Here is a 24,281-nt window from a genome sequence, read left to right as displayed (position 1 = left end):
CAAATCTGTTGACAAAGGACACGACTGAATACAGGTCTTTCACACTCTGAATGCACCATCCCCCATCACATTCACACACAAACACACACATAAATTGACAAAAAAGTTGAGGCAGGCTTCATGTGTTACTGGCTTTACTCCCGTTAAAACAAGCAAAGATAGGTGTCTTATCAGCATATGTGTGCATAGTAGGCTACTGCAGAGTAGGTGCAGCAGCAACCTTAATGTGTGGCCAAATGTGTGTTTAGTAGGTGTGGACAAGAAGGAAAGTTACATCCCACCTCCACCCTACCATTTGGTAAAACATCCGTGTGTGTCACACACACAAACACCTTCCTCTCTGTATTTTCTGTTTGTTTCGCCTCATGCTCGCCTCCCAGCTGACTGTAGCCTCTGAGTGGAGGGCGTGTTCACTCCGTTTACTCTGCACACAGACATCAAGCTACTTCGACACACACCGTAATCTGGACAATTTTTCACGAAACTTTTCACCGATGGAAGAGGCGGAACCTCTCAAGTAAGGTAAAACACTTCTTTCTTTATGTTTCTGTGTGTGTGTTTGTGAGTGTGTTTGTAATGAATGTGACGGGGAGAGTTTAACTTTTAATCCAAAAGTGGCGACAGGTGTCCTGTCTCTCGCGCTGTTCATTAGGAAAGTGCGGCATGGGCCTCTTTTTGGTGGAGGAAACTTCAATCTTTCGGAAATAGATATTATTAATTTTACTTTGTGTAAAAAAGTTAAAGCAATGAGATAAGTTTATGAATGCAAACCTTACTTATTACAATACTTTATACACTTAATATCATCCACTAAAAACTCTAATGTTTTAATTTGTTGTGTTGGTTTAGGTTGTGAAAGCTGTGCGCTTGCATGATATTCTGTTTGCTAAACTCATAACCCCAGGAGGATCGCTTTGCGCATGCGTTAATTACTCGAAGGTAACCCGCCTCAAGGCACACGCACACGCACACGCACACGCACACACACACACACACACACACACACACACACACACACACACACACACAGGTTTATATTGTGCTGCAGCAGGTTAGTTACTTACACACAGACGTTTGATTTCCTTCTTTTTTAACATTATGCTCTTAAATGTCAACGCACGTAATGGCAGCTTGTTTCATTTCCAAGCCTTTTTGTAATGTAAGTACTACTTTACAGTAGAGAGCATTTAGAACAGGAGCAAAGGAAAGCCATTTAAAACCAGGAAAAGCGTACCTGACACAGCATGTGTCCTCGCCCACTGAGGCACCAAAGCTTCAGGTCAATGATCCCTGATCTGTGATTAAGTGTATTGAATGGTATAACAATAGGAAACCACAAGATAAACTCCAAAGGTATCTCAAGATAATTTACAGGATAGGACAGAAGATAAAACACATGCCTGTTAAATAAAAAAAATATCTTAACATTTCTTTGCTTTTGAGAAACAGAACACTTTTAACTCTTAAAGCCTCAATAACTATTCCAATTAAACAATCTAAGAAGGTAAAATCTACTCACAACTTATATTGACATATGTAACACGTGAGCGAACGTGGACAGTGCGTCATTTTAAGGGGTCAGAGGACAAAAAGGTTGGGAAACACTGGTCTGGCAAGCCAGACTGTTCAGGGATCAGTGAGGAGGGAGTCATATTCAAATAGATTTCCTTGTTGTTTTGCCTCTCACTCAGGGATGGAGGGTGAGCTGGTTGACTCTTCTCTTGATTTGAGCCACCTGACAGAAGAGGAACAGACCACCATCCTGCAGGTCTTAGAGCGGGACTTGGATCTGCGTCAACGCGACGAAGGACGTGTAAGGTCAGAGGTGACTGTTTATGCTTTTTAGCTGTCAGTTTTGTCCAGTGATTTACACTTACATACAGACAGGTGGCAAAGGAAAGGAAAAGACTACATTAAATGTCTCAGTAAGGTTGCATAGAGAGATAGATAGATTTTACAAGTCTCTCCGCCATTCTTACAAAAGATGTTCCTTCATTGGTTGTTTTGACGATGATAGTGGCGGAGAGCGCTGTCTTACACATCAGACTAAAATATCTCATAGATGTTCAGTTGGGTCGTGATATGGTGACTGAATTACATAATTTTCATACTCTGGAAAACTTTCAGTGACCCCTCGTGCCCTGTGAATGGGGGCCGTTCTCATCCCAGAGGATAAAACTCCCATTTGAAAATGTTACATCACTGGTTAAAGATGACCTCTCAGAATAACTTTCTATGGATCTGATGCTTCCTATCAAAAGGGCAACTCACTGACAAGTCAAAACAGTTAGAATGATAATCCCTCAATTGTATTATGCAGTACCAGCATTCTTTGTTTCTCCATTCATTTCCTTGAATTCATCTGTTTAGTTGTTGTAGATTAAGGTCAAAAAACACTTTTTGTACAAGTGCATGTTTGCTGTGTGACTGGTTTGGTAAAATGAAAGCATAACCCCATCTGAAATAATAATGGTTTTGACACAGGGGTCCTCTATGATATAGGACCAACTTTAAGACCCTTATCATGTCAGTTGCTATTGTGCTTTATTAATGCATGTTTCCAAACAAACTTTCAATTACAACAAATTAATTGCAACACTGTGCACCCTTTTGAGGGCTTTTGAGGGCTCTTGAGGGTTTGGGGCCTAGAGGCAGCTGCCAAACTTGCTGCCTCAGTGGGGGAAGTCAAAGAACAACACAATGAAATAGTTTCTGCCTACAGAGTGGAGCTGTTCCTGTATCTGAGAAATCAATTGATTAATTGATTAATCAACTAATCCTTTAAGCGCTACTATCAGGGTGGAAAATGTATCAAAGAGCAGTGATCATGTTGTAAATATACACGGGAACCTGGCAAGTCAAATGTAGTGTTTTTTTTAATGAGCAGAATTGACATATCTTTGTGACTGTTTAGTTTGGGAAAATGGCCGGCATCAGCTGACTTTCACAGACATTTGGTCATGTTGGTTAGCTGTTTAAACTAATTTCAATGCTGCAGGGTCCTCCAGGAGACAGAGACAGATCAGTCACGTTTTCGCTTCCTGTCAGGAGCATGGTTCAGTGAGGAACTCGGCAAACGCCATCGCAACTGGACGTCAGGATGTGCGCTTGTCCACGCCACCATACGCCACAGAAAGACCAAGAACAGAGGTACGTTTTCAGTGAATGCAGTATCACTTTTACAGACCTTTGGGGCAGTTTTCTTTACTGTAATAGGGATATCCCATGTGTTGCCATGGTAACAGATGTGCCCCTGACTGAACTGTTCAACGAAGAGAGAGAGGAAACCTCCCGCATCAATGAGACCTCTCCTGAGGAGAGAAGACCGAAGGACACAAAAGAAGAAGAGAGTGGCGGGTTAGTGAGTCGCAGAAAATTTATTTTACTTTCGCAATGTGTGTGGAGCTGCATTTCCCAACATCTTAATTGTGTTTTTCAGGAGTCAAGGAAGTTTAAAACCGGTACCTATACCCAGAAAAAAAACACTCTTAGCACAGGTCTGTACGTATGGTTGCTTCTTTTTTTCACGCTTAAAAAACAAATCATCTAAATAAGAATAATTATCTTTAATTCCAGGGTCTCCAGCACAGCAATAGTTCCTCATCATCCAAAGGTATGGCTGTTTCTCAATCAATGCCTTTATACCTCTTCAGCTGTCTCTTAGCATAATTATTAACTCATTCTCAACTCTTTGTGCTCATAGAGTGTGAAAGGAGAAGTAATGGCCACACAGAGGAACCTGAGGTGAATTATTTAAATGTCTAAATTATCTCACTATTTTTGCCTTTATAATAGGGGAGTATTACGTATTTATATTATAAGTAGTTAACAGACATGATATATGGCGAATAAGGAGAGTGCCAGAGATGATTGATAGTGACGCTGTATCTGAGAATAATTGGTGTGTGCGTTTAGGAAGACGTTGATGGTCACAACGGGGACACTGACTCTCTGAGCAGCTGCCTGACAGAGCCGGATCCAAATTCTCTGAAAACCAGCAGCTCCACCGGCAGCCTTCATTCAGGCTACACGGTACACACACACACTCACTCACTCACTCTCTCTCACTCTCTCACCCTCTCACACTCACAGTCTTGATCACTTGGTTGTCCAGCGACGCGAGATGACTCGGCTCCGGACAATGACGCAGGAGCTGATCTCTGTTCTGCATGTGTTATAGGTCAGTGGAAGCATGATGAGTCTGTTCAGCTCAGGGGATTTTGGATTGGTGGAGGTGAGGGGCAGTATCCAATTCTCATTGGTTTACGACACCCAGAAGGAGGAGCTGCTAGTCAAAGTGTATCGCTGTGAGGACATCGCTCCAGCACGCAAGAATCACTCTGATCCGTAAGTGACAGTACATGTGTGAATGTGCATCTTGCAGCAACAACGTCATTACCAAGTCAGTCAAAAAATGTCTCATGTGGGTGCGTTTTTCACAGATACGTTAAAAGCTATCTTTTGCCGGACAAGTCAAGTCACAGTAAGAAGAAAACTGCAGTGAAAAAGAAGACACTTCACCCAGTCTATGATCAGACACTCAGAGTGAGACATTCTCATTTACATATTACATAAAGTGTCTCTGAGCTCTCCTTCACGTGTCCTGCAACATGCACTGCAGTCACTTGTATCTTGAAGATATCCTATCAATAAATTACCAGATTTAAAGTTTACTTTTTTATTCTGGTCTCCTCACTCATAGTATAAAGTGCGGATAGGAGAGCTGCGGAGCAGGACCTTGAACTTGTCCGTATGGCACGCCGAGCACCTGAGCAGGAACGTGTTCCTGGGTGAGGTGGAGGTGTCTCTGGGCCTTTGGGACTGGACCTGCACTACGCCTCTGTGGCAGGACCTACAGCCGCGGGTATGGAAGAGCTGACATGAAGTGTGTTATAGAGTGAGAGTAGCTGCAGTTGGGAGAGGAAGACATGCTGTGAATTTCAACTAAGGTCTTATGTAACTTTAATCTTTTTCTGCTTGCACACTTCTGCCTCCCTCCCCCTTGCTTTTTCTATATATTTCTTTCTGTATCTTTTTCCCTTGCCTTTTATATATTTTTTTCCTTATTTTACCCTTCACCCCTTGACACAGATTAACTTGAATCCAGACTCCATTACTAGTCGTGGGACCATCTTGCTCTCAATAAAGTTCATCCCAGACGGATTTGAGGGTGAGCAGAGCTACCACATCATGGATGGAAGTTGTGTCTCACCTTAATCACGTGTCTCATAGTGTGTGTGTGTGTGTGTGTGTGTGTGTGTGTGTGTGTGTAGGTGGTGGACTGCCTCTGACGGGAGAACTTCACATTTGGCTTCGGGAGGCTCAAGGTCTCCTGGCCAACAAAGGGGGCTTTATAGACTCGTTTGTCAGAAGGTGCGTCAGCTCTTTCAACATGTTTCCTGATATTTAGTCATCTCTCTATCCTTAGCAGTTTTATTTATAGAATATAATTTGACTTACTTATTTACTAAAGTAAATAAATGTAAGGTTAAACATCTGATATATACCTACCATATCTAAATATAACTGAATTGTGGTTTGAATCTGAATTTAATTGTCTCTTTATCATAATCCACAAGCTACATTCTCCCAGACGCCAGTCGGCAGAGTGGTCAGAAGACGCGGGTGGTGAAGCGCTCCATCAGCCCCACCTTCAACCACACCATGGTGTATGATGGCTTCCAATCCAGCGACCTGAGAGAGGCCTGCGCTGAGCTGACTGTCTGGCAGCGCGAAGGGTTAAAGCAGCATGTCCTGGGAGGGGTTCGTTTAAGCTGTGGAACTGGTGGGTGTCTCTAAACTAAATGACATGCACACTCAAAATCACAGAGATCCTTTTTTTTAATGCAGATCTTGATACCATTAACGTGTGTCTGGGTAGTTTGTTGGTTTCATTGTGAACATACAAAAGTAGACATTTTTGAAAGATTGGTCATTTGGAGGGACTCTTTCCGGTTTCAGTGAAGCCTTCTGTGATAGATGAAATAATAAGCAACCAGATAGGGCAACAATGCTCCTATCTTTACCTTGTTCTAAAGCAGCTGTCAGTATTGGTGATTAGAAACTGTATTTGTTCTCCTGTGTTCAGTCCTTGTGGAGCCTGGTCTATGCTGAGGATCTTATCAAGTCACTAAGTTCCGGGCTGCCGTTGGCAGTGGGCTTTGTGAATGAAGTCACTCACTGTTTATCTTGGGCTGTGTTCTAAAAGTCAGTAGGTGACAAGGGGTTTGCAAGGTGAGGAATAAAGCTTGAGCATCTACTTTTAAAATTCAGCTTTTCCGAGTTGTATTTAAAGATCCAATGCTACCTTATGGGTCACTTGACATTTCTTAGGCTTGTAGGAGGGCTGCAGTTACTATGTCAGGGGATGATACATTAAAGGAGTTGTTTAATTTGTTGGTCAGCTTTGTGGATGTTGCCATAAAAACAGTTTTATGCTTGATCTACAGTGGTGTTTTAGGGTGATTGTGGTGACAGTATTTTCATCCAGCGCTTCCCATTGCATTGCATTTGTCCCTTTGGCGTGTCAGGCATTTCAGATGGTCTTGTCATCAAAGGACCTTTCAAAGTAACAAACGTTACTGTGCGTTGCTAAATATCCACATGTTGCTAAAAATGTGAGCAATGTGGAAATGTAGTTGTTGTGAATTAGTTATTTTTAGTGCTTTGCGCATAGTTGGTGCTCGAAAAGGATTATGTAGAACTCAAGATAGAGCTAAATGAGCAACAGCAGCCTCGGTCTCATTGTGGGTTTCCTGAAGGAAGATGATGTCAGAGTTGTGGGAAGTGAGAACTTTGATGAGGTTTTGCTTGTTGTCAACAGACTTTTAACATAACATTGTAGTATTCAGAGGGCAGGGCCTACTTCTGTAGACTTTTGGTATTGATACTGCTTTCAGTTTGGGGGGCTGTGGTAGTATATGTGGACATGCATGCATGTGTACATACTGTACAGGAACAGTGGTCAGTTGTTGTGATTGCGTTGAGGATATCTGTGGTAATGACTTCAACATGAATAATAAATAAGTGTGTTTTCTTAATGGTAGGTCAGAGTTATGGGGAGGATGTCAGCTGGATGGATTCTACTGGAGAGGAGGTCGCTGTGTGGACCTCCATGATCGAAAACCCAAACCACTGGGTCGACGCAACCCTATCTATCAGAACTAACCTTGCACACCGGTCCGAGTGACTGACACACACCTTGGCTTGCACACAAACACACATTCCAATAATGGTGGGTCTGAAAGGACACCATCAGAACATCAGCACATGTAACTTCTCTGTCCCAATTTCAGTTTTTTATACATACAAACAACACAGGAGATGTGGTGCAATATTATGAACTAACTGGCGTAGATTAGAAATACTTGTACAATCTTTAACTGTATGTTTTTGGTTTAGTCAGTGCCTTATCTGACAAAAGTGTAAAAGTGTAATCCCTTGTAGATTATCAATTAAATATCAAACCTGACCTGATGTATCACACATGCTTCTTATTGACTTCCTAAATTTAAAATATTACATCAAGAAGACAAACATGGACAGATAATTTTGAGATATGAATAACCACACCCGCATATTTATTTCAAGGTTTTTCCCAGAGCACTTAAACTCTAAGGAAAAATTGGCCTGAACAATTTCCTTCCGAAGGAAAATGTATTGCTCTTTTTTTTTCTTCTTCTTCTTATTGTAATTATTAGATTTTTAGGTGTCATTACTGTAATTGGATAGGATAGAATGGGCCTACAGTTGAATATGGTGATTTTTCTCTTTTGATAAATGACCTGACTACCACCTTGTGGTCAGACTTCATACTTTCTCTAAATAGACTACTTTTCAAGCACATTGGACAGGTACCTTGAAGAAAAAGGTAAAGGGCACAGGAAGAGAAGATTTCCATTAATCTGTCCTCGCTCTTTCCATCAGTTATCCATGCTCTCATTCATCATCAACAGACAGTAAAGTAAGCCATTTACAATAGGAGTTAGAACTCCTGTTCAGCAGATGGCAATCTTACCATTCCTGCTTACGGAGCCCCATAAGTCTACTCAGTCTTATGTTACTGAATCTGTATTAATTTCCCTAAATCAAAATTTATTTTCAAGAACACTAAGAGCATTGATTGGCCCTTATTGATTGTAGCGAACCTTCAATGCCCCAATAAAGGGGCACTCTTAGGATCCTGCCTCTTTATTTAAATGTTACTAAGTTGAGGATACCACAATACTGCAGGTCAAGTAGGTGGCAATGCATTTAAAGTATTTGCTTACTTTGCCCAGTTAGTTGTGTGGTTATGGTCAAGCATGTATCTTATAAAATTACATGATAATCTTTTTGATCACAGTTTGTAGACTACTTCACAGAATTCTAACCCATTTTACTCGTGCACTTTTAACCTAAGTTTGTAGCCGGATACAGTGGCCTTTTATTTCTGTGCAGCTTCACACACCGAGACCGATAAACTGTGAGCTGTGAGGATTTGACAGTTGATAAAAATGTCCCAGATGCAGCTGCTAAGGTTGTTTATCAGTGAGCATCAGAGTGCGGCTGCAGAGGTGATCTTCATTTAAGGACGATCACAGAGCATGGGTAGGAAGCTAATCGCTCAGAACAAGTTGGTGACCAACATGGATTAAACAGGAAGTGCATTTACACAGTGAAGGTTTGTTTTGTTTCCTATCTTTTGTTACATCCTCGGCTAAAACAGTCTTAAAACTCTGTTTACAAGTCCTGAGGAGTACTACTGAATATGGGAAAAGTGCTGTTAAGCTGTATTACATTAACATTACACTGATTGTTTCTAAAAACACATTCATGGTGAAAGTTGGCTAAACAAACACATATCTGTATAATGCAACAAAGTTCAACAGCACCACAAACAACGTCCTCCAAAATAATGGATGAGGTAGGTAGGGTAGTTAGGCATACATAATAAGCTGGAAACTAAGTGTATATACAACACTACTGTGCAATGGTAAATCAGTAGAATAGTTTTTTTAAGTACACCAGGATGCCAACCCCAAAAAATTGAAAATGTAAAGAATTATGAAACTATAGTCTTACAAGTGGACTCCTCTTATAGCTTATCTTTCATACAAACCACACTGGGTGATGAAAGAGTGAAATGAAGGAAAACTTGAATCCATGAATAAAAAGTAGAAAACTGAGTTTAAGTAGGTTTTTCACCTTTTCCAATTACCAGACACGCCATAGATTATCGTCTGTGCTAATGAGCAGGAAAACATCGGGCAAGAGTGGAGTCCTGAGAGCCAGGAGATCTGTGGCCTACATGTCCCAGAGTCTCCAGGTATCAAACAGAAACAGCCATGGAGCAGGCCAGGGGACTCCACTAGCAGCACTTTAAAAGTGACACCTACCTGCATGAAGAGTTGCATTTACTCAGACAAGACTGAGGTACAAACTCATGACACAGGCAACGAATACAGAAAGCCTGTACCTTACAACTCAGCAGACCACAGAAAAGTTGAGGGAAACACTCCGTCAAGCAGTGAATGTTGGGCTCTTTTTCCAGATTGTTAAGTAACTCTGAGAAACTGTTCACCTGTAAGGTGTGCAGTAAAGAGTTTCGACAGGGCAACAGTGGGACTGTGCACATGAGGATTCAGATGGAGGAGAAGCCATACCATTGCAGAATTTCTTGAAAAGAGTTCCACCATGTGAGCAACTTGGATGTACACATGTACACAGAAACCCTACATATGCACTGTGTTCATATGAATAATTTAAATAAGTCAAAACACAGGGCTGTACTCCCAGGTAAAATGATTTTAAGCATGTGTAAAATATTGTTCACATGACTTAATGGCAGTTGAATGTAGCTGTAAGGGAAATTCCAGTTTCTGTGGGACAATAGGCCAATCTGTCGTTAGGCCTAGGCAACTTGATAAAATGATAATAGAATAAAATGTAATTGAAAATCTGTAATTGAGTTATTGTTAATTGATAATGGTTTTAAGCGTTAAACTCTTATGTTAAATCTTGAAATGTATTACATTTTATGTGGTTAATACTTTGGTATGTCTTTTCACTTCATCAGACTGATGATGTAGAGGTTTACGGCTTAAAGACGTTCCTGTAGCTCAAAGCTCGGAAGCCTACTGCTGTAGGTCAAATCTAACTCGTAAAATTAATTAATGATTGATGAATTGATTAAAATGTGAATTGTATTTCCATTGTAAATGTCGTTTATATTCTATATTCTGGCAAAGCTAATTTTAAATAAAAAACCCAAGCAGGAATCAGCTCGTTTGTTTCATTCCTTGTGAAATTTCTGTATTTTTCTCTTTGTGCATTTAGGCCTAGCCTACTACATAGACTTATCCTAAAAACGTGTTCTCTTTAGTACATTGTGTCTTTGTAACCAGAAATGTTACAAAATATTGGTGCGCTTTATTAAGCCCGGTTATATTTGAACAAACTGGCTAGAATGCTATGCCCCACGGTTGCCGTGGCAACAATATGTCAACATCGCCCATGTCGGAGGAGTTGTGCTGTGCCTGTCCGGTGTGCCACCTCTACAAATGTCAGAAATGTCTGCTATGAACAGAAAAGTGATACAAACTCTCGCTGAAACAATCTCAAAGCAAGTGCAGCACTGTGAGTATTCAGTTTAAACTTACCTAGCACGTTATCTAGCTAATGCTAACTAGTCTGTTGTGCTAACAGTATGCACCTTTTGCACATGCTAGTTAGCTATGCGTTTCCTTGTTTTCAATTAACGGTAATGTTCCCAGCTACCATGCGATTTTCACAAAATTATAAAGCTTGTATGATCGACTGTGAAATGTCAGTCACTATTTCAATGTTCCCAGTCAATAAAACAGAGGTGGAGTGCCTAATCCGAGAGTTTAACATGCTTCTGGGGGAGCAGACTATCCACGGAAAAGCAGTTACTGGTCTGGACAGAAGTCAGTTCAGAAGCATACTGCACAACATCTTTAGGATGACCGACGACATGATCATGGATGGAGGTAATCTTTGTCTGTGTGTGTGTGTGTGTGTGTGTGTGTGTGTGTGTGTGTGTGTGTGTGTGTGTGTATATATATATATATATATATATATATATATATATATATATATATCTCTCTCTCACAGAAGTGTGCAGGGTGACAGAAAGTTAGTTTCCACAGCAGTTTGGTTGGATCCAGGGTATTGTGATTTTCTGGCATCCTTTTTCTGAATGTTACTAATTATCTGTCACCCAGTCTTCAGGGTATTTGACAAAGACAAAGACTGTTTTGTCAGTATGAAAGAATGGATTGAGGGACTTTCTGTTTTCCTGCGAGGGACCTTGGATGAACACATAAAATGTAAGCTTTCAACCTTACTTCCAGTGCTCAGATTTACATATCCAGACATAAAAAAAAACTAGTTATAAGATTTAATCCAGATAATAATTTATCCTCTTTCCATGGCTCAGTCTGCTTTCGTGTATATGATTTGAACGGCGATGAATCCCTCTCCAGAGAAGAGATGTTTCCTATGCTGAAGAGCAGCCTCATCAGACAGCCTACAGAGGAGGACCCTGACGAAGGAATCAAAGACCTGGTGGAGATCATACTCAAGAAGATGGTTAGTGGATGGATGCTGCTGGCCCTAATGGTTTAAATGTTAATTTCCTTGATTCACATCTGCACCACCTCCTCAAACGTCAAATTGTGGTGTTTCAGGAGGTAATAAGTAAAAACATTCCCAGATCTGTACATATCTCACTAATTTATGGACACAACTGGCTACAAGCACATTGTTGTTTATTTTTTGTAGGACCATGACCATGACAGCAAACTATCTTTCGCGGACTTTGAAAAGTCAGTGAAAGAGGAGAATCTTCTACTCGAGGCTTTTGGAACCTGCCTCCCTGACACCACGGTAATCATAAATCAAATACTGTTGAAAACCTGTAATAACTTAAATTTCTAAGTCAAAAATTCCTAATCCTGCACTCCATTTCCTCTCTGTTTTTAGAGTATTGAGGCATTTGAGCAGCGTGTATTTCAGGATCAACTGTACCAGTGAAGGAATGACATTCATATGCATTTCAAGAAATGTAGTCTTTAATAAATATGTTAAATAGCTGTTTTCATTTGGTGCGAAATGTGCAAATAAAAACAAGCTTCCAAAAGAGTTTGAATGGTATTTATAAAGTACAGTAGTAGCAGTAATCTCTGCATAAATTCCAGCATCAAAGCAGCTCACTTGATCAAATCCGACGACGTGGTTTCATCTTTTTCTCCACTGGTTTAAGGTCCGGAACTAATTCCACCTGAGACGATAACAGAATGGATTAATGACACAAGTAAAGGCATCAAAGCTAAAGCGAATACTTGTTTTATTCTGAATTTCTATCCAAGGTCAGATTATAGGATACCTGTTTCATCGTGTTCCTGATCAGGCTTACAGTTGTGTTCAGTGACACATCCTCCATGTCCAGTTTAGGGGGTTCTGGTAGCTTAGGCCCAATAAGTGGCTCATTGTTTCTAGTAACATCAGTCAGTGGGTGCTCTGCAGAGTCCTCCATCTTGCGTTTCCTCATCTCCAAGTGTGTGGTCCTTGGGACCAATCTGACTGCTGCAGAAGACTGATTTGAGGTCAGTTTATGTTCTGTGCCTCTGTCTCTGTCTGAAGAGGTTTGGGTGGAGCTTGAACTCTTGTGCTCTTGTGCTTGCTGCTGTTTTGGTTCAATCATGGCATTATGTAATGTCCCCATTTTGTCCTCTGTTGGTATAGCTCCATGTTGATTTCTATGCCTGTAGTAATGATATTCCTGGGGAGGTAATGGCAATAGAGGATAGCCGGAATAATGGCTAATGTTTGAAGTCTTCAATGTGTTATTATTGTCGGAGGCTTTATTATGTCTGGCAATAACCATCTCTGATGTGGTGGCTGCGTCTGATGATGTGGGCTCCTCGTTTACAGCCTCCTTCCGTTCCCTTTCTCTTGCTTTATAACAGTATTAGACAGAGGGGTAAGGGAGGGTTAGTATCATCAACAAATAGTTCAGCATCATGTTTATTTGCCATTCCAACTATATCCAACTATCTAACATTCCAACTCTAAAGATAAAATAAAACATGAGTGCATATAAAATTGGAGTGCAATAAAAGTTATTTCAAATAAAGGGTGCATTCAGAGGACAAGAACATCCACGTTGATGGGTGTTTTCTCTAAAAGTAAGTCTATATTTGACGTTAAAGTGTACCTTTACTCTGAACAGCCCTGATTACATATCTCCTCCTGTCCTGCAGCTTCAGCCTGGTGTCTTCCACAGTCTCATATTCTGGGACGTAGCACACATGCAGCACACCACCGTAAAAACTCTTCTCATCCATGCGTCGTTTAGCTGCTCTGAAACAAAAAGTTTGAAGTTTTTTACACATTTGAATACACCTTTGCGGGGGAATGCGATATAACGAACAAGGTGTGACATCCTGTACCTGGCGCTGGTGAGTTTCTGGAACTTGACAAGGTAGACGTCCGTGAACTCCTCAGCAGGGTACTCGTCCAGGGGCCTGTACTCCTCCACAGCACCGTACAGGGCACACAGTTGGATTAGCTCTGTCATCAGTCCAATGGCTGGGACCCCTTGGACCATCAGGTAACAAGACTCTAAATTGATGGTGTACACCTAATGATGCACAAGACAAATATAATGACTACAATGTATTACTCTACAATGTAATATGTAGTAGCCACACTATATTATTTTTGCAGTCTAACGATATTAGTTACGTTTACCCTCTAGCTAACTAGCTAGGAGTTGCAGTGTCTCATAGCTTAAGATGTATTGCGTTTTTTCATGTTTATATTTAGCTTTACCTTACCTTAACAGCTTTCTCTTTCCTTCCCTCTCTATATTTAGGGCGAGAAATGCATATTTTCCGCTGTTCGTGGTGTTTATAAACATCTGGAACGCCCCAACATCCTGAACTGTTGTTGCCTGGTGCCGCCATGTTTGTGGAAATACACTTTCCGTTTGACATACTTCAAAATAAGAGCTCATGCTCCTTTGAATACGCTTGCATCGATTGCGTGTCCGTGTGTAATATCTTATTTTGAAACGTGGTTGAGCTTGATATCAACTGCTTTGGTCTATCTAGCTAGGCTCACTCAGAGCTCATCGATCGGCAATGAGTGTGTTGCACATTTATCGGTTGCAGAGAAACGTGCCTTATATTTGCAGAGCTAGTCAGGCTATATGAAAATAATGTTTAGTAATCAGGGCATTCAACCCATAACTGTTGTTTTTAACAACACAAAAAACTGCTTTCTTCAGCTCTCCCAGAAGTTGATATCGCATCTTTCCCTGAACGAGGTACGTTAGCTTATAGCTAGCTAACGTTTTCTATTTGTCATTGCCAGCTATCAAAAGTGGAAGTTTAGTTTGGTTTAACAACGTTAAACAAAAGTAAAACATACCGGCCTGTTTGTGAAAACGGCGTTTATTCCATCTGTGAAGGTGTATTGTTCGTTCCCTGTATTGCTTTATTCTGAACAATGCTGCTGTCAAAGTCCACATCACAATATTACTCAAGGCAAGGCTCACTTGGTTCACTGACGCTGATCGGATTGACTCCTTATTGACATTTTTAATAAAAATAAGGAGTAGGAATATTGAATGACAAGGCATTTTTTGAAACTCAGGTAAAACTGCCTAAAAAGCTTCGGGAACCAGCCCTACTAAGCAGATATAATAAATTGTCTTATCAAAGATGCCAGAGGTTACAACTCTTTTTTTTTTTTTTACTATTACTCATTATTAGAAGTAGATCCCTTGCAGTTTCACTTGGTGGTTACAAAACATTTGAGATGGAACAGAAAGCTGGGTAAATGCCAGAGCATTCTTATAAATTACTGCTTGTTGTTGTATCCTGTTTACTCTGATCCATTAGCATATTTAACAATTTACAAAGAACAATATGTTTCAGATGATCTTCTGTAATATAATGTGAAGGATCACACATGAGATAGTATGCAAGACAATTGCACAAGCATCCCTCCTTTTTGGTTTTGACAGTTGGTGTGGTGAATTATTGGCTCTACCCACTTCTCCAACAGTTTGATATCTTTATCAAACTTGAGTTAACTATAAATGAGCAGAAAAGGGGAAAAAGGAGGGTTATGATGCAGACATGTAATAGATTAATGACCATGGCAATCAAAAAGTACAACAGCAAAAACTTTTTGTGGCTGTGTTCAGAACCAGGCTTTGGAGTTGTCCTCGTCCCATGGATCTCCAGTGTTCCTGAGCTGGACTCTAAACAGAACCTCCTCCAGCCTAGACAGCCATAAAGTGGAGCTTAGTCGACAACTGGGAGAAAAGCTTGGCCTAAAAGATGGAGAGCAGGTCTGACTTGACAATGAGCAATTCATTCTGTGCTCTGTTTTTTTTTTAACCAAAATAGTCCATAATCACCACTGTCCAGGCTGATTAGGTGTTAGTATTGACTGACTGGTTGTGTGCTTTCCTCTAGGGCTTCTTGAGACCATGTCACCAGGTCTCATCACTACATCAAGTATTTGTGGAGCCTCTGTCATCTGATGACTGGGAAATCTTGGTGGGTGAATAATGAATTAGTAAAATTAGTAACACATTGTCTTCATGGTGAAGAAAAAAAGATAATTTACTCTTTGACAATTCTCCCAACTTCAAAGAAAAACACTAGTGATGGACTTGTAAGCCAAACTCACATGAAGCAATATTTTATTATCTGTTTTCTGTGCCTGACACCCCTAGGAGCTCCACAGTGCAGCGCTGGAGCAGCAGCTGTTGGATCAGATCAGAGTTGTCTTCCAAAATGCTGTGTTTCCTGTGTGGGTGGACAGCCACACAGCCATCTACATCCAAATAGGTCAGAGTTAATCCAATAATTGTTATCTTTTTTTGGTAGCAAATAGTCTGTAAATCTGCTTCGTCTTCTTCCAAACTGAGAAATTCAAGCCGAATAGGATACCAAACTTGCACTATGACCGAATGGTTTGTATCAGTGCTCGGAAAGACATATTTATGAAGAGCAAACATTTTATGTTCCATTATGTAAGGATCCTATGAAATTGTGTGGGTCTGTGATTTCAACTAGTTGAGCATACTTACTAGAACATTTGTTCTGCTCCTTTTGTTTAAATGTTATTTTTGGTCATAGACAGTATACATGAACACAGTATGATCTGTTTTTAACTTTGTGCAGCTTCGCTTTCGCCATCTGTGCCCTATGGCCGCTTGGAGCAGTTCACAGAACTAGTTGTCTCTCCTAAGAGCCGTGCTGGAATTGGCAACCATGATGGTTCTGCAGTGAGAAACAGTGAGAAGCAACATTTTCACAGACAGCAAAATATGGATCTTTCCTCCCTCTCAGGACCGTCATTAGAAAGTACCACCCCTGTTCCTCAAAGCCACCAGTGGGGTGGCATAGCTGACCTGAAGAGCCTGCTGCGCTATATGAAAAAGGGTTCTTATGACCCAGTTAAAGAGTTACCACCTGTACCCAAGGTCCCTGTCCTCCTCACTGACTCTATCTACAGAGTGTGCGGTACACCTCCAGACTCACTTTGCGCTATGTGCCATGTTGCAACTGCTGTTATTCATATTTTTCCTTGGAGCCACGGGTTGAATGCTGGGCCAACTGGAAGTCAGTCACCAGTGACTTATGGTCTGCTCTCCAAAGTTCTCTCCCCTAAAGAATCAAGGGACAGAGCCAAACAGGCCATGGAGAAAAAGAAGAACACAGGAGTTACTAAAATTGCTGGAGGAGAGGATATGAAAGATGAGGATGCCGTGGTCGTCAGGGTCGTGTGCCATGGTACTGAGATGCTAGCAAATAAGGAAAAAAGTCACAGCAGGGGAGAGATCCATAGTGGAAGAGTACTGGTGAGTATGGTGTTAATTTATCCACCTTTACCTAAGATTAACTATGGCACTTTTTGTATATGCAGTTATATCTCTTATAAAAAATGTGATTTTCAGATCCCACAACCCCTGGCCATCAGGTTGAATATCATTCCACATTCAACAGTTAGAATTAAGCCAGTCAAATCAACTATCAAAGTAGCCTCCTCTGTTCGCCTCAAACCGCTAATTCCACTGGTGAGTCCTAGATTAGCTATATATGTGGTCACAGTGTGGTGTAAGGAGATTTTTTCATTTGATTTATTCCACTATTAGTTATCAAATTGATAAATTGTCAAAGATGCATACAATTTAATCTACCTCTTTGCTTTATGCCCATGTGACATTTTTTCTTCAGCCAGAGGAGGACGATGAGGAGATCCAGACAGCTTTCCTTGGTTGGCTACACACTCAGAGTCATGAACCTTTAGCCTGTCTGACTGCACGGTCTGGTACCATCCTCCTACATGGAACTGATGGTGATTCATTTGTACTCTTCTTTTACAAGTTATTGTACAAATCCAGCGATGGCACTATGATAGAAATGACTAATCTACTGAATACCAAAAAGACACATATTGCATAACCCACACATTACGATGACATTACTTTCAGCTGCAATTAAACATCCCTGTTCTCCCACTTTTTTCCTGTTTATAGCAAAGTTAGAGTTTGCTTTAACTGTACTGAAGCCAGAACCAGAAAGCGATCCTCCAGACCAGCTGTTTTCCCTATCACCTGCTGTTATCCAGAAGGAAAACATACAGGTACAAGCATGCATGTCATGTAATTGCCGATTAATATTTTATAATATTGGATGGCTGCATGCCGTTTTCTGTGCATCATTTCATGCAGGTGATTGCTAAACAGAATATGTCAAAGCCTCTGTGATGTTGCCATGGTTTAAAAAAAGCTCCCACTGTGTGTAACCCACAGGTAGAAAGAGAGCCAGTGACATTGCCAGATGTAAAATCTACAGATGAAATGAGCCCAGAGCTTCCATCCCTCAGTATTCTTGGGTATGTGTGTGGTTATTTGGGGCCTTGCTGTGGTTTAAACAAGGATCTTTTAAGCATTCATTTCTCTCTTCATCCCTCACTCCCCTCACTTTCTGTCTTTGCCCAGTGGGATTGGTGAGCTGAGTAAGACTGGATTTGACTTCATCTCCCACAGCCTTTTGGGTAGTCCCCTCTCAAGAGAGCTTGGTGCCACTGGAGGGGGAGTCCAAGGAGGAGCTCTACTCATCACCGGGTCTAAGGTATCGCTTTAGATAACCATCATATTAATACTACTCACAGCACAGAAATGTCTACACTTTACAGAGTTTTTGAAGAAATGGTTTTGACAGCCTAAACGTGTCAGACAGCAAAGTAACCATGTATTTGTATCCTTAGCAATATTGGTTTGTATACTATGTAACAAATACTGTACTGTTGTGTGTCCTCACAGGGAAGTGGAAAGAGTACTCTATCCCGAGCCCTCTGTAGAAAAGCTAGAGAAGATCTGGATGCACATGTGGAGCTGGTGGACTGCAAAAAACTACAAGGTAAACAGAAACATGTTGATAGTTTGTATTAAAGACATCTAGGTGAGTGTATTTATAATAGAAATGTTGTTTTTCTTCATTTTCAGGTAAAAGGGCAGAAACGGTACGACAGATGTTGCAGGATATTTTTGAACAGGCGGAGTGGAGGCAGCCTTCAGTTGTACTACTTGATGATTTGGACCATATAACTGGAACACCAACCTCGCCAGAGCATGAGCATGGACCTGAGGTGCTGCTGCAACAGCACATCGCACAAAGTAAACCATAGGTTCTTTACTTTGTATGTGTGTGGGGGATTTTCTGTTTGTCATGTATGTTCACAGGCAAGATTGGTGATTATCACAGACCTTGATGCTGATTCCTCTTGTCTGTTTGTGGCTGCAGGTCTGAAGGATGTGGTGGATGAGGTGCTGGTTCACTCCAGGCTGGTGTGTCTGATCATCACCAGCCAGAGTGAGCATTCCCTCCACCCCTCCCTGACCGAGGTGCAGGGGTCCCACTTTATCCAGGGCTTTGCACACATCCAGCCACCCACCCAGGTACACACACACACGCACACACACACGCAGACAGACAGACAGACAGACAGACAGACAGAAACTGGTTAAGGTTAAAAAAAACACAACAGCTATCTTGTTTGCTATTGTTTGTAGGCTCAAAGAGCAGAAATCCTGTGCCGTCTGATACTCCGAAAAACCACCCTATCTGAGGGGACCCTACAGACTCTAGACCTGGCAGCTGTTGCCAAGGAGACAGAGGGATACACGCCCCAAGACCTTGAACTACTTTTGGAGCGGGCTGTCCATGCCAACACTGTACAAAGAGGACACAGTGACCAGGGTACCAACGATTTTGGTTACACTATGCTAACATTATATAATTCATAATTCATTCTATTTTGTAAAGTTGAGTTTGTAAAGCTGATTTCCAGGTGATCTTTAAATTCTGCACTTCATGTCTGTAATCAAGCTAATGCCAGTTTATTTTGCCACTTTCACATTATTTCTTTGGGCTCTGTATCTCTCAGGTGTGTGTCTGTCATGGAGGGACTTTGTGCAGGCTCTCAAGGGATTCACTCCTCCCTCGTTGTGGGGTGTAGACCTCCACACTCCGAGTGGAGTTGGGCTGGAGAGCGTGGGCGGCCTGAAGGAGGTGCGACAGCAGCTAATGGACACCATACTCCTCCCCGCTAAGGTCAGTGTCAGTGTGACTAAACACCTAGACACATTTTCAGTTAGATGGAATCACCACTAGACCATTATAGGAGGAACAAAAGTGATCAAATTAAATGATAAAACTTAATGTGATTATGATGCATTTATCACCTATTATCATTTGATGATAGAAAGAGGTGATAAATGATGAAAATTGTTAAGTTATTTTTATGGTTAGCTTTTTTATTTTTTTCCTTTCACTTCTTGTGGAACCCACAATAACACAGTAATTAGAAAACACACAAGGCTGTCTGGTGATGGAATGGTTCGATTTAATCATTTTGATTGCCAGCAAAGCTGCAAGCTCTCATAGTCTTCAATCTCTCTAGTGCTATTTTTCTGTTCCAAACACGACACAGGAGCAGATCCTGGAACTTGAGGCCTTCAAGGCAGAAACACTTCAATATCTTATTACCCTATGAACTGTCCTTAATAAGAAAGTGCTCTTTGCATAGTCAAGCCTGAAAGTTAGTGGTGAAAATGTTGCATATTCACAGTTAATTGTTCTTCACAGCACCATTTTGGCCAAATTACGTTTAAGTTATATTGGCCTAATAATATCGTAATGATATAACTTTTAGGAAAAAATAACCATCATACAGTCTTTTCCATATTTTATTAATTTCAAATAAATCATGGTGTATGTGAGGACCCTTTTTAACACAGATCAACAGCAGTTACTGTTGATGGAAAATACAAGAATAAGTAATAATAATAATAATAATTGATTGTGGGTCTTTGTTGCGTTGCAGTATCCCATCCTGTTCTCCAATCTTCCTATCCGCCATCGCTCAGGAATATTGCTGTACGGAGCTCCTGGTACAGGGAAGACCCTGCTAGCCAGGGCTGTGGCCAAAGACAGTGGTATGAACTTCATCAGCATCAAGGTAGGCTGGGATTTGCCTCTGACAGTCTTTCTTAATCAGAGCAACCTGCATCTCCAGTGACGCAGGATATTCACCTCTTTCTAGGGACCTGAACTTCTGAGTAAGTACATTGGAGCTAGTGAGCAGGGAGTCCGTAATGTCTTCCAGAGGTTAGTCAACATTTACACGCTCTCACTTTTTTATGACCCCAGCAGACCTTTGTAGTTGTTAGTTATAAGTAACATCAACTAATTATAGTAATTTTAAGCTCCACTAACACTTATTCATGGAGATTTCTCTTTTTGCTCTAGGGCACAAGCTGCCAAGCCATGCATTCTGTTCTTTGATGAGTTTGACTCACTGGCCCCTAGGAGGGGCCACGACAGCACAGGTGTAACCGACCGTGTGGTCAACCAGCTCCTCACCCAGCTGGATGGGGTGGAGGGACTGCAGGGTAGGTCATACAGCAGCATACTACATATTAGGAGTTTTGTATTATGACAATACATTTTAAAGTGCACAGATTCCATTGACATGTTTTAGTAATCAGTGCTGTGGTCGTGACATTTTGGGAAATGTGCTTATTCACTTTGTTTCAGAGAGTTAGATGAGAAAATCAATACCACTCAGCTCTGTCCACAGGCAATTAGTAAGCTTTAGAGGTGTTGATAGGCAGATTCTGTTGCTTTTGGACAGAACCAGCAGAACAAGTAGTTACCTCTGTTTCCAGTCTTTGTGTTAAGCTAAGCTATTTATTGAGCAGACATGAGAGTGGTATCTATTCTCTCATCCAACTCTTGGCAAGAAAAATAATATGTTTACAGGTTTTTACCAAAAGGACTACTACAAAACTATTCATTTAATGTAAATAAATAAGCATCCTTCATGTTTGCATTCGTAGGTGTATATGTGCTTGCAGCCACCAGTCGTCCGGATCTGATTGACCCAGCCCTGCTGAGACCTGGACGACTGGACAAGTCCCTCTACTGCCCCCCTCCTGATCTGGTCTGTTGCAAACTACCTCTAAGTGTCACTTTTTTAACACTTACACTTCATAATGTAATTTTGATATGTCTATGTGCAGAAATCTATTTTCAGAGATTGTTCAAAACGTGTCCTTAGTAGTAAATCCAACTGTTACATTTCCAGGAGGCTCGTGTGGAGATCCTGAAGGCTCTGAGCACCGGTGCAGCTCTGGCTGCTGACGTGGACCTGGAGCAGCTGGCAGCAGAAACAGAGCAGTTCACCGGGGCAGACCTGAAGGCCCTGCTCTACAATGCCCAGCTGGAGGCCGTCCACAACAGTATGGTCTCCAGGACACCACACGTGAGTCTATTATACCTATGAGGATGCGTCACATTAAAGATTCTTTTTTTTTGGGGGGGGGGGCATTTTAGGCCGTTATTTATATAGGACAGCTGAAGACAAGAAACAGGAGAGAGAGGGGGAATGACATGCAGCAAAGTGCCGCAGGGCAGAGTCGACCCTGCGGCTGCTGCGTGGTGGAGTAAACTTCTATATATGAGGTTTGCAACCCAGGCTTCCTGAATAGTTCATTTTATTGCGATTGGGTTGACATGGGCTAATAGAGCAGGAAGGCAGGGAACTGTTTTTTTGTACCTCAGGGCTTATTAAATGAGGGATTTTGTATGCATCTCAGCATGTTTGAGCTGCCCTACTTGTTATTTCATTATCAGTTTACAACATCATTCATATGATCCTCAATCAAGTTGACAAAAAAATTACTGCAGAATGAGCCTAAACCTTAAGCTGCAATAACACAATGAAGTCACTTTGCTTTTGCATATATTTTTTGAGCACTACAATGCCTTGTGTATTTTCATGTCTAAACTTTGTCCCTCTGTTACTGTGTGATATTTAGGAGCTGATCTCTGGCTCAGACAGCGACATGAGCCTGTCCTCCATGATCTTCCCAAACAACAGCAGTGGCTCAGATGATTCGGTGGGGGAGGGTGACCCAGGCGTGGGGCTGGACCAGTCCATGGTTCTCCTGGAGCCCAGTGACCTTCAAGCAGAAGACGAACACCATCGTAGAAATGTTTGGAGAATCTACTTTGGAAGCTCCTATGAGTCAGAGTTGGGGAATTCACCAATTTCCGGACTGGTGAGCAGTGTTGGCAAAAAGTCTTTTCTATTATTTTATTTCTATTGATGTTAACCAACACATTAGTCAACAACAACACAGTACATCAATTATAAATACAAGTCAATAATATGATAACACATTTCATAGAACACATTTTTCCAGAGCATGATAAGATGCCATGACCTTTGGAAACCTTAGAACTCATGTTGGCCTCACTGGCCTGCCTCTATTCAAAGTGAAGGAATGCCTTTCAACAAGTCTGAAAATCAATAATTATTACGCTTTATTTTGTTTTTAATCCATACAAGAAATAGTTACAGTACGTACCACCCCAAAAACCACAACTTGTTGGTTTTTCTTCTTTTTTTTTTTGTACAAATTAAATTAACAAGATATAACATGTCAGTTTTAGAGTTGTCACTACAGTAGGTGTATTTAAAAAAAAAATTTGAACAGAGCTGGGCATGGTGTCTTTATGTTAAACTAGGCTAATAACACCTTGGCTCCAGCTCTGTACTGGAAGATAAAATTGAAGTTGATCTAGTCATAGAGAAGAGAATTGAAACTGTGTTGAACTATCCCTTTTAAGAGGCTTTGCAGCTCTCCAAGCAGGCACAATCAATATGGTAGACTAGCTACTAGAGTTCATAAGTAATTTCTGATTCAATTTGCGGCAAGTTGTTGTGGGCAAATCTTGAGGTAATTGACACTTCTAAATCTAGTATTTAAAGTATTAACATGTTACTACAGCAATCCCAATGAAAATGTTATGATATTGACACTGGGAACTTTGTACAAACGTTTATTGTGTGATGTTGCAATCTAAACTATTTAACACATCTAGTCAAAGTAGTGAATTTACAAAATTCTGTCCGGACTTGCAGTACAGTATGCATACACATCATCACAAACCTTTGTGACTATGTTATGCTAAATGTAGTGGTGCTTTTCAGTGATTTCTCTTAAGATTTTTTTGTCATTTTCTCTCTTCTGCCTCACTTTGCAGAACTCCCAGTGCGTCTCTGGACCAAACTCCATGACCCATGACGTAACAAGGGCAACAGGTCGGGAACATAGCGGCTCACTCCCCCCTGCCTTCATGTTTTCCCTTCAGAGTGGATACCAAGAGCTCAGCCCGGAGCACCTGGAGCGCCTACAACAAGACATCAAAAACATCAAGAATAACTACAGGAGAGCCAATGTAAGTGACAATAATGGACTAAATACTATCTAAATGCTGTTGTATTCTGATTGCATTGTTGAACGGAGCCATACAGAAAGCAATAGAATAGAAACTGTTGTTGCTTTCTGTAATACTTTTCTATTGATTTATACTTTATTCTGTACTAGTCTACTCTTAGTTATTATATTATAACTAGTGTTGTTAGATTGCTTATGTTAGCCACTGTGTGCATGATTACTTTTGTACTTTGTGTGTAGGAGGACGGTGTCCGGGTGCATTCAGCCTCCATCCAGCCAGGCCTGCTGCTATGTCAGGCTCATGTGAACTCGGCCCTGGCTGTGACCAGACCGTCCCTCAGCAAAGCTGACTGGAACAGATACACAAAACTGTGAGTATGAGGACACCAGATTGGACCGCATTGCAACAGTCACAGCAATATATATAAATATATGTATGTATATA

General features: G+C 41.1%; 4 protein-coding genes across 6 annotated transcripts in view; 3 read left to right on the top strand and 1 right to left on the bottom strand.

Moving 5' to 3' along the window:
- The first annotated feature begins 357 nt into the window (after positions 1–357).
- Positions 358–7,471, top strand: sytl1 (synaptotagmin-like 1). Of its 3 annotated transcripts, XM_034892611.1 has the most exons (16): positions 358–524; positions 845–939; positions 1,692–1,818; positions 2,999–3,150; positions 3,246–3,357; positions 3,440–3,497; positions 3,577–3,613; positions 3,704–3,744; positions 3,916–4,032; positions 4,181–4,347; positions 4,443–4,545; positions 4,703–4,864; positions 5,092–5,170; positions 5,274–5,373; positions 5,580–5,785; positions 7,047–7,471. In XM_034892611.1, the coding sequence occupies exons 3-16, from the start codon at positions 1,694–1,696 to the stop codon at positions 7,187–7,189; spliced, it is 1,602 nt and encodes a 533-aa protein (XP_034748502.1). In that variant the 5' UTR covers positions 358–524; positions 845–939; positions 1,692–1,693; the 3' UTR covers positions 7,190–7,471. The 3 variants fall into 3 exon arrangements, with proteins under 3 accessions (XP_034748502.1, XP_034748504.1, XP_034748503.1); XM_034892613.1 differs by lacking the exon at positions 845–939 and having other exon boundaries at positions 360–522; positions 1,693–1,818; XM_034892612.1 differs by lacking the exon at positions 358–524 and having other exon boundaries at positions 1,693–1,818.
- Positions 7,472–10,433: 2,962 nt separating this feature from the next.
- efcab1 (EF-hand calcium binding domain 1) lies at positions 10,434–12,140 on the top strand. Its single transcript, XM_034892223.1, has 6 exons — positions 10,434–10,617; positions 10,833–10,991; positions 11,226–11,330; positions 11,441–11,592; positions 11,785–11,889; positions 11,986–12,140. Exons 1-6 carry the CDS (start codon positions 10,542–10,544, stop codon positions 12,034–12,036), a joined length of 648 nt encoding a protein of 215 aa, XP_034748114.1. The 5' UTR covers positions 10,434–10,541; the 3' UTR covers positions 12,037–12,140.
- Positions 12,047–14,003, bottom strand: rbm48 (RNA binding motif protein 48). The gene is made up of 5 exons (XM_034892222.1): positions 13,842–14,003; positions 13,455–13,645; positions 13,220–13,365; positions 12,389–12,960; positions 12,047–12,283 (listed from the first exon to the last, which is right to left on the bottom strand). Exons 1-5 carry the CDS (start codon positions 13,998–14,000, stop codon positions 12,221–12,223), a joined length of 1,131 nt encoding a protein of 376 aa, XP_034748113.1. The 5' UTR covers positions 14,001–14,003; the 3' UTR covers positions 12,047–12,220.
- A 73-nt stretch (positions 14,004–14,076) lies between these two features.
- pex1 (peroxisomal biogenesis factor 1) overlaps positions 14,077–24,281 on the top strand; it is an 11,271-nt gene continuing 1,066 nt past the window's right edge. The window contains exons 1-23 of the mRNA XM_034892221.1: positions 14,077–14,332; positions 15,218–15,364; positions 15,492–15,575; positions 15,755–15,869; positions 16,206–16,885; positions 16,982–17,101; positions 17,262–17,382; positions 17,564–17,670; positions 17,840–17,922; positions 18,029–18,161; positions 18,353–18,449; positions 18,536–18,706; positions 18,834–18,988; positions 19,103–19,289; positions 19,477–19,643; positions 20,416–20,550; positions 20,635–20,699; positions 20,841–20,983; positions 21,431–21,534; positions 21,679–21,855; positions 22,412–22,654; positions 23,643–23,837; positions 24,077–24,207. Coding sequence (XP_034748112.1) covers positions 14,216–14,332; positions 15,218–15,364; positions 15,492–15,575; positions 15,755–15,869; positions 16,206–16,885; positions 16,982–17,101; positions 17,262–17,382; positions 17,564–17,670; positions 17,840–17,922; positions 18,029–18,161; positions 18,353–18,449; positions 18,536–18,706; positions 18,834–18,988; positions 19,103–19,289; positions 19,477–19,643; positions 20,416–20,550; positions 20,635–20,699; positions 20,841–20,983; positions 21,431–21,534; positions 21,679–21,855; positions 22,412–22,654; positions 23,643–23,837; positions 24,077–24,207 — 3,677 coding nt within the window. The 5' untranslated portion in view covers positions 14,077–14,215. The remainder of the gene's footprint in view (positions 14,333–15,217; positions 15,365–15,491; positions 15,576–15,754; positions 15,870–16,205; positions 16,886–16,981; positions 17,102–17,261; positions 17,383–17,563; positions 17,671–17,839; positions 17,923–18,028; positions 18,162–18,352; positions 18,450–18,535; positions 18,707–18,833; positions 18,989–19,102; positions 19,290–19,476; positions 19,644–20,415; positions 20,551–20,634; positions 20,700–20,840; positions 20,984–21,430; positions 21,535–21,678; positions 21,856–22,411; positions 22,655–23,642; positions 23,838–24,076; positions 24,208–24,281) is intronic.

The sequence above is a fragment of the Etheostoma cragini genome, chromosome 14, assembly GCF_013103735.1.
Source record: "Etheostoma cragini isolate CJK2018 chromosome 14, CSU_Ecrag_1.0, whole genome shotgun sequence".
Taxonomy (NCBI): Eukaryota; Metazoa; Chordata; class Actinopteri; order Perciformes; family Percidae; genus Etheostoma; species Etheostoma cragini.
This window is presented reverse-complemented; position numbering and strand designations above follow the sequence as displayed.

What these genes read in the sequence shown, in the direction of transcription:
- efcab1 (XM_034892223.1), top strand. Translation starts at nt 10,542, where the DNA reads ATGTCAGAAATGTCTGCTATGAACAGAAAAGTGATACAAACTCTCGCT. An exon ending in CTCAAAGCAAGTGCAGCACT is followed by an intron (nt 10,618 to 10,832) that starts GTGAGTATTCAG and finishes CAATGTTCCCAG; the next exon opens with TCAATAAAACAGAGGTGGAG. An exon ending in CCTGCCTCCCTGACACCACG is followed by an intron (nt 11,890 to 11,985) that starts GTAATCATAAAT and finishes CTCTGTTTTTAG; the next exon opens with AGTATTGAGGCATTTGAGCA.
- sytl1 (XM_034892611.1), top strand. Translation starts at nt 1,694, where the DNA reads ATGGAGGGTGAGCTGGTTGACTCTTCTCTTGATTTGAGCCACCTGACA. An exon ending in CAGAAAGACCAAGAACAGAG is followed by an intron (nt 3,151 to 3,245) that starts GTACGTTTTCAG and finishes CCATGGTAACAG; the next exon opens with ATGTGCCCCTGACTGAACTG. An exon ending in AAAAAACACTCTTAGCACAG is followed by an intron (nt 3,498 to 3,576) that starts GTCTGTACGTAT and finishes CTTTAATTCCAG; the next exon opens with GGTCTCCAGCACAGCAATAG.
- rbm48 (XM_034892222.1), bottom strand. Translation starts at nt 14,000, where the DNA reads ATGTCAAACGGAAAGTGTATTTCCACAAACATGGCGGCACCAGGCAAC. An exon ending in GGAAAGAGAAAGCTGTTAAG is followed by an intron (nt 13,646 to 13,841) that starts GTAAGGTAAAGC and finishes GTGCATCATTAG; the next exon opens with GTGTACACCATCAATTTAGA. An exon ending in TCAGGAACACGATGAAACAG is followed by an intron (nt 12,284 to 12,388) that starts GTATCCTATAAT and finishes TTATCGTCTCAG; the next exon opens with GTGGAATTAGTTCCGGACCT.